We start from the raw sequence: 19,843 nt of genomic DNA on the forward strand, positions 1-19,843 counted from the left end.
GAATTAACCCAATAAAGGGTCTCCCTTTTTAAAATTAGTTCCATAAATAATTATTAAACACATTTATTTATACAACAAACATTTAGTGAGCACCTACTATGTGCCAAGCACCAAGCTCTGAGCAATGAGTATTCAATGATGAGCAAGATGTCATGGTCCCTGAATAAAGATAAATAAAACATCAGAGATAATTCCCTGACCCAGAAATGAAGGCTATTAATATGCTTGCCAGAATTTGTCCTAAACCCACATGGATACCCCAAAACATGTACAATATATAAGTTAAAAATGTGAGAATATTGTCTTGATACTTAATATTTAATTCTATTAATTCAGTAACTTGTTTATCTCATTGAACATTTCCATGTCAATACATTCATTTCTCCATCAACATTTTAAAGGACTGCTCGTTACTTTCATTCTGTAATCAGTCACCTCTTATTAGCCAGGAATGTTGTCTCCAGTTTTTTAATTACAAATGTCTGTGCTAATATCTGCGTTGTCTCAAACACACTAAAACATGCATTTATTATGAATAAATTCATAGTAACAAAATGTAAAGTCATAGGTAAAAATATTTTAAGGCCTTTTTACTAAGTTCAAAATTATTTCACAGAAAAGAGATATTAATTTTCATTCTTCACATCAAGGTTGTATCTGAGTGTTCATTTCTCTGTAGCCTGAACACCATCAGAAGTCTTTCTTTTAAATCTGTGCCTCCTCACAACAAATAAAATCTTCATTTGCATTTCTTTTTAAAATTGCTTTTGTTCAATTACTTTTAAGACAAAGATTAAAAGTATTTTTATTAGCCATTTGCCTTAAAAAAAACTTTCCCTTTCTCCTATCTCTAACACATGAAGGATATATTCATATTTTATCTTTGTAATGTACATTTAATAGCTATAAAAATGTAACATATGCATATGTCAAAGCATATTGGAAAATGAATACTTAATCACTTAGAACTTTATCCTTTCTGCTTTGTCTACTCATGTGCCCTTTATCCTACCCACTGGCCTGTCCCACTGCATCACCAAGAAGTACCTGTTATCTTGAATTTAGTGTAACAAATAAATAATTTATAGCATTCTTACAGATACCTATTTTTCTAAACAACTGCTTATTTTAGATTTTAACAGGGTTCAGAACATGCTATACCTAAAATATGGCAGCATGGTTTTTGAGAAAAAAGCAGAGGTAAGAAGGCCATTGTCTTCTTCCTCTCACCCTTCTCCCCTGCAGGTCCTAAGACCCTCAATTGAGAGGTGCCCTCCCAATAAGAGGAGGAAAGGCACATCCTTATCTCTGAGGAAGCAGGGACACAGACAAGAATCTAAGCAAACTGGTTTTGAGAAGCACCCCTCAGGGTATTACCATTAAATCCTACTTTCTTTGTTCAATCTTAAGACTGATATGACTGGCTACTCATCAAACTTAGCAGGAAAACACACACACACACACACACACACACACACACACACACACACAGGCTTACCTGTTTCTTTGGGTCTTCATTTCTGAAGGTTCCCATACACATATAACTTACATTAAACAAATTTGTATGTTTTTTCTGATGTTAACCTGTCTTTTTGTTATAGGTGTCTCAGTCATGAATCTAGAGATGGGTGAGGAAAAAAATCATTTCTCTTCTACAATTTATAAAAATGTTGGCATCCTATGTGTGCACTTAAAGAGTTTTTCATTCATTACGATTTCATTCATTTTCATTCATTATCTTTTTATGATCTATCCATGTTTGTTGTGTATAAATTTTCACTGATGAATAACATTAAATTTAGTGAATATACCACTTATTTTGCCTATATCTGCTCATATTCAAATAGCACCCTTTTTTTATAATCTATGAACAGTGCTACCAGAAACATTCTTAAACCTAAATTCATATTAAAGAGATTCTCTAGAATAATACATAGAGGTAAAACTGCTTGGTTGAAACTGAATCTGAATATTCAATCTTATAGAATGTGCTAAGTCATTTTCAAATGAATTATACTAGTATAGGATCTCACCAGTCATCTGTTTCAAAGTATCTGTTGATCCACACTCTTTCCAATACTTGGTATTGTAGCCATAATTCTTAATTTTTGCATCTGTACTGGATGTAAAGATGTAAAATGGCATACCATGGTTGTCTTGATTCGTATCACGAATATGAGGTTGATATGGGATATCTGAATTTCTTTTTAGTGAAATAAAATCTTTTGTTTATTTTTGGTTGGGGTTGTGTTTTTATCTGACTTGCACAAAGTCTATATACATTCTTTATGCTCTTATATATTTTGTCTTTGTTAGTTGTACTTTTAATTGGAATGCTGGAATTCCCAGGGTGAAATTTTATTCTTTTTCCATTCCATAATACTCCTTTGTTCGCCCAATACTGGACATACAACTCTGTTTTCTGTTCTTAAAGTGAAGACAGAAAAACTGTGGTAAGGACTAAAGATGATGTTAGCCTTTGCAGCAATTTATATATAATTCTAGTACATGTTAAATGTAGTCACCAAATATTATCATCAATAGTGGCATATGAATTCTTTGATTCGTTATTTGGCTTTAGTTCTGGAATAAGATTTCTTATAGAAGAAAAAATGAAAGACAAATTCTAAAATTGCCTACACAAGGTCAGGACAGAAGTCAATGTGGCTATGAAAGTGACTTTATGTCTCAGAGATTTCCATCAGGACTCACAGAAATTCCTGTTTTGGCATTCTAATAAAAGCCATTCTGATTAAAAAAAGATTTACTAAATATTCTTAAGGGTAGAGTTCTTTTTAACCATGTGGTTATCATTAAAGCACTATTCACTTGTATGAAATACCAAGGTTAATTTTTCTTCTTAGGTACTTCTTTTTGGTTGGCCAATTTCACAATCGTTAAGCAATTAATATTAGTGTTGGAAAGTGTTCATTATTATAAACATCACTGAAATTAAGTCAAACATTATTAGAGATTGTTTATAAAGGACAAAGTAACATGCAGATCCTGCAGGTCCTAAGAGAAAAGGAAGTTCGGCCTTTAACTAAGTTCTCCAACTCTAAAGGACCCTCATCTATGAAAAATAGCCTTAAATGTTGTGTATTTCTTGGATGTGAACTCTTCATGATAAATACAAAATTATTCATCAGGGCAAGCTTACTTATGAAAAAATGTCTTTTCCAATACCCAAACTTAGGATTGTCCCCTTGAGAATTCTGAAATTAAAAAAAAAAATCTTGGCAGTGTATAAGCTCTATGAAGTGAAAACTTCCATATGCCTAATGTAAACTTTAGAAATATGTGGAAAAGCACATGCACATGTAGAAAGACCTTTGCATTTTGGAAGTTAGAATGCATAATTAATGGAATGATTGTCCTGTGACAACAAGATTTTTGCTAGTAAGTGGATGAATTGTGGCTGCAAAGCATGGATAATAATAATGAATGCTATTATTTACTAAGTTTTTAATTTTTTTTTCTTTTTTTGGACACAGGTTTTGCTTTGCTGCCCAGGCTGGAGTGCAAAGATGTCATCACAGCTCAGCGTGGTCTCCAACTCTTGAGCTTAAGTGATCCACCTGACTTAGTCTGGCAAAGCGCTGGGATTATAGGTGTAAGCCACCATACTTGGCCTACTTTTTACTCTTATAACACTGTTATAAGTAGTTTACATGTATCAATTGATGGAAATTGATCATGATCAACATCATAATCTTTCGAAGATAAATTGCCCTTATTTTACAGAGAAAATGGCACATAGAGGTTAAAAATCTGTCCAAGGACACAGACTGGGTCTAGAAGCAGCAACCTCTCTCTCACCCCCATTTTCAACCTCCTATCTTTCTGCATCTCCCCCCTCCCCTAGATTTTCAACACTAACATCAATTGTGGTTCAACAAGATGAAACTTTCCTAATTATTAGTTTTGAGTTAATTATAAGCTCCTAGAGGTTAGGGGCAGTCTCCAAGCAGTACTTCTCACAGGACCACATGTGATTCACCATGAAACAACAGCCAGATAACTCTCTGCTGTCATCAGTGCCCACAAACCCACAGATAAACTCTGGCCTTAATCTCAAAATGCCCTATTTTTTTTTTTATTTTGTCTAAACATTTGCAAAGCTTATGGGCATTTGGCAAAGATCTCAGCACTAAATTAACAATGCACATTCTCATTGAAAAGCAGTCATTTCCACCAAAAAGTACAATGGCTTTTTTCAGATTTGGGCACTAATTAGAAAAAAAAAACAACAAACTCTATATTTGTAGATTTTCATATTATTAAGTTTGATTCATCTGATTAACATAAAAAGACAATGGTAGGGGCCAAGTTAACCAGGGAAGGATTTAGTTAGGGTCAGAATCCTTTAGTAAAATTTAACGTGGTGAAACCCTAGGTTACCTCAAAGAAGCTTACATAAGCTTTTGGCCATAAGAAACTAAAAGAATCCTGGATGAGGGGAACTAATGGGGACAGATACAAAGACCAGGACACCAACAGTGTGTACAAGTAATTACACAATAAAATTAGCTTTAAGTATAAGGGAGAAGATAATAAGTGTTATTGCAGGAGAGATGCTAGGGCTGGACAGAGGAGTCGTTAAAATTTGACTGTCGAAAGACTGTCCAAGAATTCCGGACACTAGAAGCTGAGGCAAAGTCAATATGTAAGTTTGTATGATAAATTTATAGTATACAAATCCTAAAGAGAGACTAGAAGATAGATAAGCCAATAAAGCGATGTTCAAGATAATACAGAACTGATAATTATAATAAGATCACTGCCACCAATAATCCCTCGGTGACTGAAACTTGAATATGAACTTGTAATATGAATGGTTTTTCTGAAGAATCTCACAGACTCCAATTTGACAGTGATGAGTAATCCTGCAGGGTTCTGAGGCAAAGGTTTTAAAATGAAGAATAAAATGAATATTAAAGAGAACATGTTGAGGTCAAGAAAGGAGATGGGAGTTTGCCATCCAGTAAGACAAAATGAAAGCCAGAGGAAGAGAAAGAAATTCATTCTGAAAAATTGTGAACATTGTGAATTATAATCATGGACTTGTAGCTGCCAGTATCAAGAGAGATTGGCTATGTAGTAATAAAAAAAACTTTCTTCAAATATTATTCATTAGTCCAAGCCAAAGAAGCCACATAAAGTAGGAAAAGAAAGTCATTATAAGGATAAAATTATGAGAAAATAAACAAATTAATGGATATTTTTAGGCGGACAAAGTTTCAAAAACATAGTTTTTCTTTTTTGGTAGTAAGAAGTTATGGTCCCTGTATCAGTTTTCTAGAGTTGCTGTCACAAAACACCACAAACAGTTCTGTAGGCCAGAAGTCCAAAACCAAGGTGCTAGCAGGCTTGGCTCCTTCTAAGAGCTGTAGGGGGAATGTTCTCCATGCCTCTCTCCTAGCTCCTGGTGGCTTGCCAGCAGTCTTTGGCTTTTGGCAGCTAGCTCCAATCTTCACATGTGTCTCTACCTCTGTGTCTAAATTTCCCCTTTTTATAAGGACATAGTCATACTGGATTAGGGCCCACCCTAATGACCTCAGCTTAACTTAATCCTATTTCCAAATAAGGCTATATTCACAGGTACTGGGGGTTAAGGCTTCAACATCTCTTTGGAGGACACAATTTAACCCATAATAATTTTACAATTTTTTCTGGTAAATACTAATATAATGTCTCATTGGAGATAGAACCTGACACCACACACAAGTGAAAACCCATCATTCTCATGGAATTACCCAGAAAATTCTCACAGAGCTTCTGAGGTGTCTAACACAATACCTAACACAATCCATATGTGTTAAATATATATCAGAAGAGTGAATTCATTATAACAATACCTTTGAGTCCCTTTTGTACCCCTTGGGGACATTGGCTACATATCAAGAAATGAAGGCAAGTGCTAGATGGTTCCTTCCTAACCACATATGCCATCCAAGACAGGAAACTTTCCTGCTTTCCCTGGGCCTTCTGCATATGGCTCTTCCCAGCACCATGCCCACTACCCCATGGCTGGCATAATCGCTGGTTTTGGTGTTGCAAGCCCTCCTCTGTCCATCTCACTTATAAACTCCCTTCCTCTCCTCTTAACAGCTACAGCATTTATTTTCTAGTCAGTTTATTTCACACTGTTATTTTTTCACTAATTCATTCATGTGTTCATTCATTCACTCATTCATTCCAAAGATTCTCAACCCTTTGGACTCAATGCTTCTTTTAGCAACATATATCACCTGCTGTATGATTCCAAAATGAAAGTCACAGGTAATATAGGCCACCTACACATGTAATTCCAAAGAAGTTAATAGATTTCTCTGACTGCAATACCAAGGATGAATGGAAAAATGTAATTTGTAATACAGTAATGGTTATTTCAATGTGTAATTGCTTAGGCATAAAGAAGTGGTAAGATGCTTGCCCCTCTATGCAGAATTACAGTGAATGTTTTAGCTATGAATGCAGATTGACAGAAGCTTGTGGTATTGGTGACTTGAATACTGAGAACAGTACTGCCATCAGTGACATGATTTTACAAAACGATGAATGACTCTCAGAAAATTTCCCAACAGAACAAAGATCAACCTACTACTGACTTGCATGGCAATTAAAGTCCTAAATAATTTAGAGTATAATAAAAGCATACAACAATGTTTTGCATTTATATGTAAAATGAAGTTATGATTTAGGATCAGTTCATCATAATTTCTTGGGGCGGGGGCGGTGCTTCTTAACAGGAATGCCTGGTGGGACATCAGAAAGTCATGAGAATGTGAGGCACTTCTTTATTATTTGCAACTATCGCATACATTGCAGGACATTCAGCCTCCTAGCTTCTGCCCACTAAATCTCTGCAGTGCTCCCAATGAGCATGGCACACAAAAGCACAGCTACAAGTTTCCAAAATTCCCTCGCCAGCAAAAACCATTGATTCAATCATTCCACAGAGATGAAATGGGTTTCCACGATGTCTCATGTGTTAGATCAACAGATAAGCAGAGGAGGAAAAGTTATGAAAACATCTAAAGACAGCAGAATAAGGCATGCATAGTAAATCAGAGTACTTACGATGCACAGTGGGTACCTGGGTGGGAGGGAATGCTACAAGCTTTATAAAACCTAGGTCCTGAAGGACAAAGAGCAATCAGGGTTTTAGATCTAAATGGTTTTCAGTGATTATGACTTCTCACTAGGAATGCAATACCCTTAAAGACAGACAAAGTGCTTTAAAAATCTGTCTGTCCCCTCAATATCCACAGCAAACATAGAGTTATGAAAAGAGGACTGACTTTGGTCATAACAAGAAGAGTTCACGCCCAGCCCCACCACTGAGGAACCTTAGAAAAGTTGGTTACCTGGCTCTTACCTTCTCTATTTCCCTTTTCCAGTTGGCAGACAGAGGTAATATATGTAGCAAAAGAAATGTTATTTTTGATAATTAATTTTCATTGCAAGGTTAAAAAAAAGCAAGGGAACTGATGGTACCACCTGCCCATTTGTTGGTCTGGGAGACCCAAGTTTTTGGACGTGCTCAAATAACAAGACTAATTAGATTCATTCTTTCTCCCTCTTTTTCTCCCTTCCTCTTTCCTTCTCCCCCACCCTCTCCTTCTACATAAAATTACAAAGATTCATTCAAATGTCAGAGGGAACTAAAGGAGAAAACAGAGAAACAAAGACAGAATAAGGTACTGCATCATGTCAGTGACAAGGCATAAATCACTAGAGCTTTTGTGGGACTGCCTCGGATATATTCTGAAGATGGCCCAGGCCACTCCACCTGACCTCAAGTCCACCTACCTGCATGGAGGCTAATCTCCCATCACTAAAGGCCACCTAAATATAACCTATCTGAAATCTATAGGAGTTGCAGATGGATGAGTTCATTGAGGCAGAACTTTAGAACATGAGATATGGGAAGTCTCATTTTCTATAATGAACTCAGCCAACTCAAAGCCATTGTCATGATTCTAACTTTTCCAAGGTTCAATTTTTATAAGGTCAAAGTGCTCTTTTTAAATGTCTACAATTTATCTAATAAATACAACTGGAATGTCTTTATCTAAAGGAATTCTAATACAAATTCTTAAACGATTACTCCATCTTTTCTCCATTCTTGGTCCTTCTTTGTATATATTCTTTCAGTCATGTCCTTCCTAGGAAAAAAGTGATTGGCAGGAGTAACTTGAAGGTAAATTCATTCCCATCTTTATGATGGCCTCTACAGACTGAAAGCCTACCTCTACTTAGGGACATATTTCCACAATTGAGATACTCCTTTGGGCATTGTAGTTAATTTGATGAAAGTGAATAATACTCTTTTTGTTTTTAATTCATATTCATATATTCTCTATCCCTTTGGGGGTAGAGATCAAAAAACAGAATGAGCTCAGTTCCTCATTAGAACTATTCTAAGGATTATTAGGTTGGTGCACAATAATTGTGGTTCTTGCCATTACTTTTAATGGCGACGTGATTACTTAATACATGTTATACTCAACCAGAGTCTGGGGAAGTTGTAGAAACATCAAGAAGACACAAAGATTCTTGTTTTTTGGGGGGGAAAAGAGGCACTGAAGTAATCAATTCCTGTTCACCCTTAAGGAATGGCCTCTTAAATACACATATGACTCTGGGCCTAAGGAAATCCACTAAAATAGTTCCATCATGTCAACAGTATAAACTCTATTTCTCAAACATTCAAAGCCTTTGGCCTCCCTAAGCCAATGAGGCAGGTGAAATGGACAGAACTGTTATAACTGAGTTTACTCAAATTCCCAAGAAGTGTCTTACTTTCATTTATTTTTATTTGGTTTAACAATGTAAGGATACATAGATATAAATGCTACTATTTTGCTTGACTTTCACAAAATACCAGCAATATATTAAGTCCCTGATATCTTAAAATCAAATGTGATCCCTGTCCAGTAGAGTCACTGCGTAAGTTTAAGGACAAATATAACTTAATGGAAAGAAGACAAGACTACAGAGTAAAAGGTGATGGTAGAAATTAATGAGTTGGATTTACTTGCCATCAATCTGCATATACTTAAAACAGGATCCACACCTCTGAGCCAATTGTCCCTAACATATAATAAGGAAATTCAATCTGTCAGCACACCCTGCTTTATACAAGCTAGGTAACAAAGCTCTTCTTGGTTTAAGACAAAAAATAGAAATAAGACTCATTTTATGTTCTGTCATTGGTAATTCTGAGATTGCACAGCCTGTCTCTCCAGAAGGTTGGGATTTTTTAAGCAAATACCCTATTTTGTGATTTTGACAGGAGAGCACTTTCTGATCATTAAAAAAGAAGGGGAAAAGAATTTGCATTTTAAGATGCTGGAGTTAAACTAAGATCATTTTGAGAGAGGTTCTGAAGCCAAAACACTTAACAATATTTTCCAGCTTGCAACAACCTATAAAAAGCACATGTGCAGCAATAAAACAGAACAAGCAGCCATGAAAGGAACATAAAGTGAGACAGACAGACAGTTGTCCAACTCTCACAGAGAGCCCTACCACATAATATTTTGAGTGTTCCCTGGCATAGCATATCAGGCTCTTCTCCTGTTGGAAGTCATGCTTATCAAAGGCACTGTGGCGGCACCCTCTCAAGTCTCCATTGTGATGAAAACTGATAGTGGCTTCCACAGTAGTTGATTAAATTAAAGAGGTTGCAAGGTCCTTTAAATATCCATCATCTCCAAGGACTCCCTGAAACATCGTGGAAAAAAGACGTCCATGGTGGAGCTGTGAATTTTCCAAGGGATTATGCTGGCCTCATTGCTCAAAACACTGGGAAAGGCATGCACTCTGGGGTCTCGAGGTCTGGATTTGGAATTTGACTCCAACATTAACTGCTTATGTAAGCTCTTTACTCTCTCTAAGCCTCCTGGTCTTTATCTGTAAAATGGAACTTCTGTAATGGAATGGCAGTGACATCGAGGCTATTAAAAAGACTAAGAATGGCATACACTACATGCTCTGTGAGTAATCCAAGATGTGCTCAATGCATGGTAGTTTTTCTTATTACATATTTTAACTCCCCCTTTTTTCATATGTTCCATGTGTTCTAAGCTTATAGAGACTCTGTGCTGCAAAAATTAAGTCAGAATGCAAAGACAAGGGCATGTACACACAGAAGATGCTTTCAAGTTCTCTTCTGCAAATATCTTTTCTTCTTTAAGGTAGAAGCTCTTGAGAATAGACCTTCTGAAAAGTGGCCACATCTTCCCCTCTGAATTGTGAGTGGTCACAAATGATCATACCAATAGCCAAGTATTCCACGCTGCAAAAGAACAGGGGCCACCCCGGTAAATGGCATGTGGACCGGGAGAAACCTGAGTTACGTGAAATCATTGCCTATTAGAGCTGAAAAGATCTTGGGGATGATCTGATTTCACCCCTTTATAGTACAAGTTTCCTTTCTAATTCAGACTTCACCTTCATTCTTGAAAGATTTAGATATATAATAAAAGTCTGTCCTGTAAGTAAAAATATTTTATAGTTGATAGAATAGAAACTCAGAGAGGTTAAATGACTGCAAAGTAGACAGAGCATCAAGGACATCTTTACGTGTGGGAATGGAGCCATTGCGCTGAGCGCTGTAGGCTTAGAGAAGTTCAGTATGCAGAGCTCAGGTTCAGGTCTAGGAGATAAAGCTGACCAGAGTCAGAAGGGAATGAGAGAAGAGTGAGGAGCAGGTATAACCTCAGTAGCTGCTATGGAAATTGTTCTTACTTGCTTTTGAGGTAGAGAATTATTGAGCCTTCACAATTACTTGGTGCTGACAGACCCTCACTACAGGGGCAGGAGAATTTATTCTTTCTAGTGAGCTGCAGAATCAAGACATGTACAGATTACAAAAGAGATATCAGTAAGTCCTACAGTTCAATGACATGAATCTCTTTACAGAGTCATTCTCCAACATGTTTGTTCCCTTTTTATTCCACACTGGTCAACTTTTCCACCCAAGTATGTGTGTTGCTAGTTATTGAGTCTTTACAGAATTTGGCTACCTTCCTACTAATTTCAGTACATGGATAAAACCTTAAATTTATTTTTAGCCAAGTCTGTGGTTAATTTTTAAGACTTTATCCTTTTCTAGGAACTTTTGAAAACACAGGCTTTAACAAGGACAATTCCTTCTTTGAGGGCCAACTAACAGAGTCATATTCATTGTGGCTTCTTTTAATCATTTCCATCTGAGCAGCTTTCATGTGCTTTGACTGTAGCAAGAAATAATAACATGAGGTATTAGGGTATGAAGTAAGTCATCTTTGATGTTTCCAGCCTGAACTTTCTGTACCTAGTCCTTTTTCTGCCCCTTCTCCAAACACCTTTTAAGGTGCAGTTACTTAGCACTCTCCTCACAAGGCCCTCAAGAAAAAAGTCGGCCACTATTTATCCTTTTTTTGAACTTCAAACCCTCTCTTTCCAAAGGTTGAATCTATTCAATTGCCAGTATATAACCAGTTTTGATCTAGAAAATGACAACTGCATTATAGTTCAATCTAATAGTAATGGCATCCTGTACTTTATTAGTAACTGTGAAATAAAAATAATTACCTTGTATTTTGAGTGGAAAAGAGGCTTAGATATGATATATCTCAACCACTCTTCCATTTAATATGCTCTGCATTTTCCTTAAAATCAGTAGTAGCCAAGACCGGGCATGGTGGCTCACACCTATAATCGTAGCACTTCAGGAGGCTGAGGCGGGCGGATCATGAGGTCAAGAGATCGAGACTATTCTGGCCAACATGGTGAATCCACATCTCTACCAAAAATACACAAATTAGCTGGGTGTGGTGGTACGTGCCTGTAGTCCCAGTCACTCAGTGGGCTGAGGCAGGAGAAACACTTGAAACTGGGAGGTGGAGGTTGCAGTGAGCCGAGATCACACCACTGCACTCTGGCCCGGCGAAAGAGCAAGATACCATCTCAAAAATAAAGAAAGAAAGAAATAAAAGATAAATAAAAATAAAAAAAATCAGTAGCCAAAGCATCCCAAAGCCCAAAGTTGCTGTTGGGAACCTAGAGGTTTCAGGCTGCCTTAGAGTTGCAATCTGCCAAATTTGATCATTCAGCATGGGAATCCTACTCATATCTCAACTTCTTGGCTACATCTACAAAATATGCTTCTGATCTCAGGAAAGAAACCTGTTAAAATGTGCTATCAGGCCAGTTGAGCAATGGAATTAGCCACAGAGGCTCACAGGTGAAATTTTAATGGCTTTACCAATCATTTAGACCTCCTCATTTGTTAGCTAAAAGTAACTTCATTATATCATTTGCATATTGAGTGAACATGATTTGAAACAGCACTTGGGTCAGCAAGATATTTTGAGTACTGGAACTATGTCCGTTTCTCTGGATAGTCAATACGCCACTTTGGCTGCTTCAACTTTCAGTTTGAACTTCAGAAGCATGGGAGGTTTTTAGGCAATTCCAGAGACATGAGGGTCATATGCTCAAGCCAGAAATTTGAAACACAGAAGGAAAGAATCATCAGCAAATCGAGTCACTGTTTATCAGGAATGATATAGTACTATGATTGCAGTCAACATCCCAAAACTGAAAGTCTGTCATCTGTTTGCCTATCTGTCAGTCTATTCGTCCATCCAAACATCCATCCCCTACTATTTTTGAAGGCACTGTACCAGGGATTCTACTTAGGTAGAACAAGCTCCCTGCTTTCAGTGAGCTAAGGATTTAGTAGAAAGAATGAGTGAAAGCACGAAGAGCACAATATAGAAAGATTAAGGTGGTATCCCAATGATATCACGCTAATATTTGGGGGAAGTCCTTGAAGACAAGCAAAATGCAAAACAGTCACCAGGAAGAGTTACAAAGAACTCCTGTTGCTGTATCAGCCAGAAAGGACTTGGAGAACATGCTGTGATGCCTGTTGTTAAATCAATATGCCTTTTCACCTCCAGATGCTAAACCAAGTAAGTTGTTACTACCAGGTGGAAAAGCTCACTGGCTACCACAGTTTGTCTTTAAACAGGCAGAACTTTCGAAAAATTGCACAATATAGATGTTTCAATGTGGAAGTCATATCAGTCTTGGAGAATTCTAACTTTGACCATTTTTATTTTACAGTACCTTATATAGAAAATTTAAGGGAAGATCTGGGATAAGAAATAGCTAGTACAGAAACGAAAGGTGCCAAGGACACTAAAAAAGCTTAATGTGATATGAATTGGTAGCAAAGGTCTATGAGAAGTTGAGAACAATTACAGATATCATTTGTACACAGGAAATAAGTACAAGATTCAAAGGAGATCTCACAACAAAAATAGATTTTAACTCTAGTATTATCGTTAGTGATTTTTATGGTATCATCTCCTAATTCACTGCTTCCATTATTTATCACGTGGCCAATTTCTTCAGATACTGACCACAGATATTAACCCCATATGCTCATCACTTTTTGTGTTTGCATTTTATGAAACAGAGCAAAATACCAAAGCAGCTTTGAATGGGTTGAATTCTAAAATTTGCCACTTGTCTAGTTTCAAATCATATCTCTTTCCACAGGACTAAAAGTAGAATTCAAGACCAAAAGAAACCAGCACCCAATGAATTAAGAAATTGCCCTGGATACCAACCATTCCGTTTCCTCAGTTCCCTTCATCCAATCAACCCAGAGAAAAGAGAGCAAATTCCAGCAGGACTTACTTGCCGGCGACGGGGTGCTGCATCCACTCGGAGGCGGATGTCCATGAAGGCCATGGAGGGGAGGCAGGGAAAGTCCTCCGATGACAGGTGGAAAGAGTAACGGGTAGGGTGTGGCTGGATAGTGAGTCATGTGTCCATTCACTGCTGGGACCGGACATGAGTGGCCGCTGGTGGTCATGTTTCGGGCCTCACAGAAAGAAAGGTGCTCTGGAGCAGGAACACATCACTCCAGGTCTTAAACCAAAGTCAGGGAGGTAAATGCACTGCAGGAGTTGAGGCTGAGCTGTGTTCTGAGCCAAAGTCAAGATGGTTCAACTGATGACCTTGCTTCTTCCCAGCATGGTTTCTCCGCCTTTCATTTTGCTACACTGATTACAGGAAGGATGCTTTCGTCGTTCAGCTTCTCAGTTTAAGACTGGAGATACTAGCACCTTCAAATTTCAGAGCTGTTAATTCTGTAAGAAAAAAATGAAACAAAACATATATCACAAATAAAAAATCTCTCCCTATACAAAACGTCTCTAATAATAATCCAGGTCTCCTAATTCCTTGTCTTCCTACAGTTACTACTTCCCAAAGAGTGTTAATTTTCTTTTCTCACATTCTAACATAGACTACAACTTTTACTCAATTTAAAAATAACTGACCATCTGATATTAAATAGCAAAACCCTCCACTCCTATGTTATTTGGCTATATCACTCTGCTAAATTTTTCTCCATGGCAGTTAAACCACTTGATACATTACATGTGGGAGTGTTTGTTTTTGTCTCTCTCCCCCATTAGCATGCGCTCACCAGGAGGGCAGAGTGTTTTTGTTAACAGTTATGCTTCAAGCTCCTAGAACAGTACCTGACAAAGGATAGACCCTCAGTATGTATCAGGTGAATGAATGAAATTTTTTCCTTGCTTTTTTAGGGAAACTATTTAATGCTATTCTAACTGATATGCTTCCAAATTTTACTTCTTTTATATGAATAACTTTGGATTTTACTGTGGCTATTTGGAGTGACATAGCCAAGATAAATAAAATAATGGGAGAAACTATAACCTAATGAGAGAGTAAAATATTGTGTATCACTTCTTTATTATCAACATCTTTTACAATTGTGCATCCATCCATCCATCCATCCATTTGTTGACCCATTTGTCTGTCTGTCTACCCAATCACCTATTCACCAATCAAATCTCACTATTATGTGCCAGGCGCTAATATAGGAACTAGAGATACATACAGTGCCGAAGAACACTAATGTGATTTCTGCCCTGAGCTGCTAGTTTTAACAACTATTGATTGAGGTCATATTGTTAAAGAAGTCTAAACTACCCCATGCTTCATGAAGGACAATCCAGAGATCTCAACACCTAGGATTCCTTGAGACTGGGAATAGAAGAAGCTTAAATTCTAGAGTGGGCTGGCTGTAAACTTCATAACCTCACCTTGGCCCTGATAACCAATATTAATTAGAAGTTCCCAAACTCTGCCCGCTGAATGGCAACCTCTAAATGTATTCATGTGGCACAAAACAAGAGTACTTCAAGGCCAGAATAGAGTAGTTGTTAAGAGCGTGATTCTAGAGCCAGTGTGTCCAGCTCAAATAATTCTGCCCCTCGGGCAATTATTTGTCCTTTCAATGTTATTTTTTTCCTGTAAAATAAGAATAATATAATTTACTTCAGAATGGTATTGTGAGGATTAAATGAGGGAATACAACAGAAAAACAGTGTCTGATATATAGTAAACACTAGGTAAATAGTAAACACTTAGTAAAAGTTTCTATTAACATTAACATATTTGTTATCACGTCAAAATAACATGCTTCTCACAACAAGCTTGCTGGAATAGACAAGAGGTTTTGGGGTTAGGGCAGTGAGACTATATTATAGTAATCCCAGGAAAAGAATGTTAGGAATAAAGCTTATGTCCTTGCAGTAAGGAAGAAAATGAGGGATCTGGGTAAGGTTGAGAACAAGCACTCATTAAGGCTTCTTGACTTCAGTTTTTGAAGTGAGTCAGTTTGATTCTCATAAACCCTAAAACGTTCTAATCAAATATAATTTTCATTGACTATTTACCACATATGAGGCACCTCACTATAAGCTCTAACCCTTTTAAGGCAGATATTTTTTATTTTCCAGATGAGAAGAGTAAGTCTTAGTGAGTTTCAATGAATTCTCCTCAATGTCACAGAGTAAGCCCTCGCTAAGCCAGAATTTGAATCACCTTCTCTGCTCTTTTCCCTCTGCGAAGCTAAGCTTATATATTTTGAACGCCTATGTTATGCTGGTTGTACTCTACAGAGGAAAAACCCAGTGAGCAGTTGTGATGTTTGCTTCTGTCCTCACTTAGATGACATCTGCCCCAGGGCCTTGAATCCCTGGCCTATTAATATTAAAAACGAACAGTGTCAACAGTGAGACCATATGGTCCCAGGCCCCCTAGTACTCCGCGGAACTTACAAAAGAGATGACATTGCCTGTTGGCTTATACAACACAATAATGCTAAAAATCCCACCCAAAATTTCAATGCCTTTTTCAAACTTTCAAACTACAACTTGTTTCTCTGATGAAAAGAAAGTAAACAGCCTCTGAATCCATTTTATCTCAGAGGTGCTTTTGGTGCTTTTTCTTCAAAAAAGCATACATTATCCAATATATTCAATAGTTTTATTTTGTAGCTTGTAGCAAATTAATTAGAAAATAAACAATACCATTTACTATTTGCTGAGTTTCCACTCAATTTGATTTTTAAATCACACACAAAGAATAGCATTGTTATAAATGGTCTTTCTATCTCCATTTGACAAACTACCTCATTAACTGCTGGAGCTGACAGTTCAGCAAATCCACCCCCGCAGGGCACAATTCTGATTTTTAAAGCTGTTTTTTTTTTTTTTTTTTTTTAACCAACCAGGGACTGGTTGGGAAAAAACCATTATTCCACCCTCAATAATCCTTCATTTCTCTTTGCTTTCAAACTCTGCAGATTGTCAGCGTCTTGCCTGTCTGGTTGAGAGGTCTGGTATCATGTCTGGGCTTTTTTTTTTTTTAAACTACTTATACAGATAATAGGCAAAAAAAAAAAAAAAAAAAAAAAAAATCAATGTGTCGAGAAAATCCCGACATTAGGTTGGTAGAAAATTGTCTGAGCAGTCACTGGGTCTATGTTCACATATGTGACTGATTAAGGCTATTCCTGGAAGCAGAGAATTTCCTTTGTTTCAGGCTTTTAGGAAAAAAGATTAGCAGTGCTCTTTTTTCTTTAAGGCTGATTTGAGTTTGGGCTCATCTGGGGTTCTTTCCTTCACCACCTCAGGCAAAGCAAACAGGAGCTGGGTGGAAGAGAGGAAGGAAGTAGGGACTGGGTTAGAAGGTCTTGGATCTACCAGTCAAGATATTCTCTGGTTATCAGTTTCAGAATCTGTAAAACGGGTCAAATGAAGAGAAATAGGCTTTACGTCAAGTTTCTCAAACTGCATTTTCCAGAAAATAAGTGTTTTACAAGAACATACTAAATGAAAAAAAAAAGATTAAAATAATAATTGTCTGTATGGTTGATATTGTTATGTAATAATCTGTCTTTGATAAACAAAACGCCAGACAGGAGGTAGCATGATTGGTCAACCGCTTGAATCACACATGCACATTTAGTGGTAGGGTCTGGGTAATCTTTACAAATCTTAATATTTATGCCTGTATCTATGATATCTTATTAACAAAATAATTTATTTTTCTATTTTTCTCCACACATATGTATATAATTTTTCTCTAGTTTATTATTTTTGTTCTATGAAAATATTTATAAAATAACATTTGAATGATTTTCTGTTACATTTCATTCACCAGAGGTCATTTTTATATTAAGTTTAGCTCAAATTTGGATGTAAGCTTCCAACTTTATACTTCTCGACAATTCAAATTTATTTTATAAACATAATACTTACAACACGATTTTTAAAAGTCACATAGTTTCTTTAGATCAGTGATTCTGAAAGTGGGTCCCTCAGCTGGCAACATCGGCCATCACCAGCAAACTGGTTAAAAATGCAAATTCTCCAGGCCCCACCTGAGAGACCTACTGAATCAGAAACTCTGGAAAGGGTCTCCCCTCACCTGCGTTCTAACAAGCCCTCCAGAAGACTCCGATGCAGCTAACATTTGAGAGCCACAGCCCTACACATGAGGTTGAAAAATTTCTTCTGTAAAGAGCCAGAAAGTGAGTATTTGAGACTGTGGTTCATACAGTCTCTGTCACCACTGCTAAACTCTCCTGTTGTAGCAACTAATTTGGCACAAAAGCAGCCACAGAGAATCCATAAATGATTTGGTGTGGTTGTGGTTGTATTCCAATAAAGCATTGTTTATAAAAATAGGCAGCCTGATGAATTTGACCCATGGGCCATGGTTTGCTGACCCCTGCTTGAGACTGATAAAGAATAACAGCTCTCTATCCTTCTCATTCTTGAGTTCCCCTCAGAAGCAAGTACTTCAACTTCTTTTTTTTTTTTTTTTTTTTTTTTTTAAAGAAATAAGGTGTCACTCTGTCACCCAGGCTGGAGTGCAGCAGCACAATCACAGTTCACTGCAGCCTCAACCACCTGAGCACAAGCAATCTTTCCACCTCAGTCTCCAGAGTAGCTGGAACTATAGGTGTGTGTCACCAGGCCCAGGTAATTTTTGTATTTTTTGTAGTGACGTGGTTTTGTTATGTTGCCCCGGCTGGTCTCGAACTCCTGGACCCAAGTGATCCTTTTGCCTCAGCATCCCAAAGTGCTGGGATAACAGGCATAAGTCACCGTGCCCAGCCAAAATTTTTTTTATCTATTGGTTCCTACTATAAATATGATATAACTCTCTTAAACTATTGCCCACACATAGAAACCTCTTTCTCCTTACTCCCAACATAATTTTATCACAATTTTAAAAATAAAAATCATTTACATTATGTTTATATTATGACCAGACAAATATTGTTACAGCTGAGTTACATGATATACTGCATTTATAGTTTTCCTATAAAATTGTTTTTTTCCTGGAGTTAACAGCTTTATTTACATAGTTTGATTAGTCTTCTTTATATCTGTGAATAATTCCTTTCTAAGTCTCCAACAATTTTGTCTGACATGTCATGTGATAAATGAATTCCACAATTGGAGACATTCCTCCTGCTCCAGGGCTGATTGGCTTCTTTCCTAGCCACATGCACTGACGTCAGACTAGGATTTTCTATTATTGCTTCTCTCTTTTTTCGCAATCCCCATTTCCTGAAACTCATGTCTTTCTTTTCTGTCTTTCTTCAGCTGGGTAGCTTTTTTCCTAAGAGTTTTCTGAAGGATGTTATGTGGGAGGTAAATTTTTTGAGACTGCATGAATTACAATATTTTTATGTTGCACTTCACATATGTTTAACAGTTTGGCTAGGTATAAAATTGTGGATTAGAAGTCATTTTTTTAAACAGAGTTTTAAGTATGTTGTGCCATTTCCCCAAGCTTTTTACATTGCTTTGGAAAAGTCCAATATTACTCAGATTTCTGATCCCGTGTGTGTGAAATTCTTCCATTTCTTGTACTCTTCTCTTTAATCTCAAAGATCCCTTTCCCTGCTTCACTGTGTTATGCACTTGGTAAATGTATTCAATCTGCTGACTCAAGTCCTGTTACGAAAAATTTTATTTTACGCTTCCTTTGATAATATCTTCCTTAACTTCTGTTTTGTTGTCTCCATTTGGAAATCTTATTTAGATGGTAGACCTTCAGAATTGATTGTCTCTACTTTCTCTCCATTTCCACTTCTTCATCCATTTGTTCTCTTTTCTGGAAGATACCCTCACCTTTAACTTCCAATTATTCTATTGATTTTTACATTTATGGTAACATATTTTTAACATCTAAGAGTTTTTCTCTTTTCTTATTTATACATTGTTCTTTGTCATGACTGCCACGTATTTTCTGATATTTTTTAGGATATTAAGAATAGTTCTAGGTTTACAGGCATGGTTTCTCACGCCTGTAAACCCAGCACTTTGGGAGGCTGAGGTGGGTGGATTACTTGAGATCAGGAGTTTGAGACTAGCCTGGCCAATATGGTGAAACCTTGTCTCTACTAAAAATACAAAAAATTAGCTGGACATGGTGGCAC

General features: G+C 37.0%; 1 protein-coding gene across 2 annotated transcripts in view; it reads right to left on the bottom strand.

The window, feature by feature from the left end:
* The window catches only part of RARB (retinoic acid receptor beta), a 775,478-nt gene that overhangs the window by 414,978 nt on the left and 340,657 nt on the right, over nucleotides 1-19,843 (bottom strand). For both annotated transcript variants that reach the window (XM_055285590.2, XM_055285582.2), the window contains one exon: nucleotides 13,705-14,159. In XM_055285590.2, the coding sequence (XP_055141565.1) occupies nucleotides 13,705-13,882 (178 nt within the window). In that variant the 5' untranslated portion in view covers nucleotides 13,883-14,159. The remainder of the gene's footprint in view (nucleotides 1-13,704; nucleotides 14,160-19,843) is intronic.

The sequence above is a fragment of the Symphalangus syndactylus genome, chromosome 1 (assembly GCF_028878055.3).
Source record: "Symphalangus syndactylus isolate Jambi chromosome 1, NHGRI_mSymSyn1-v2.1_pri, whole genome shotgun sequence".
Classification (NCBI taxonomy): Eukaryota; Metazoa; Chordata; class Mammalia; order Primates; family Hylobatidae; genus Symphalangus; species Symphalangus syndactylus.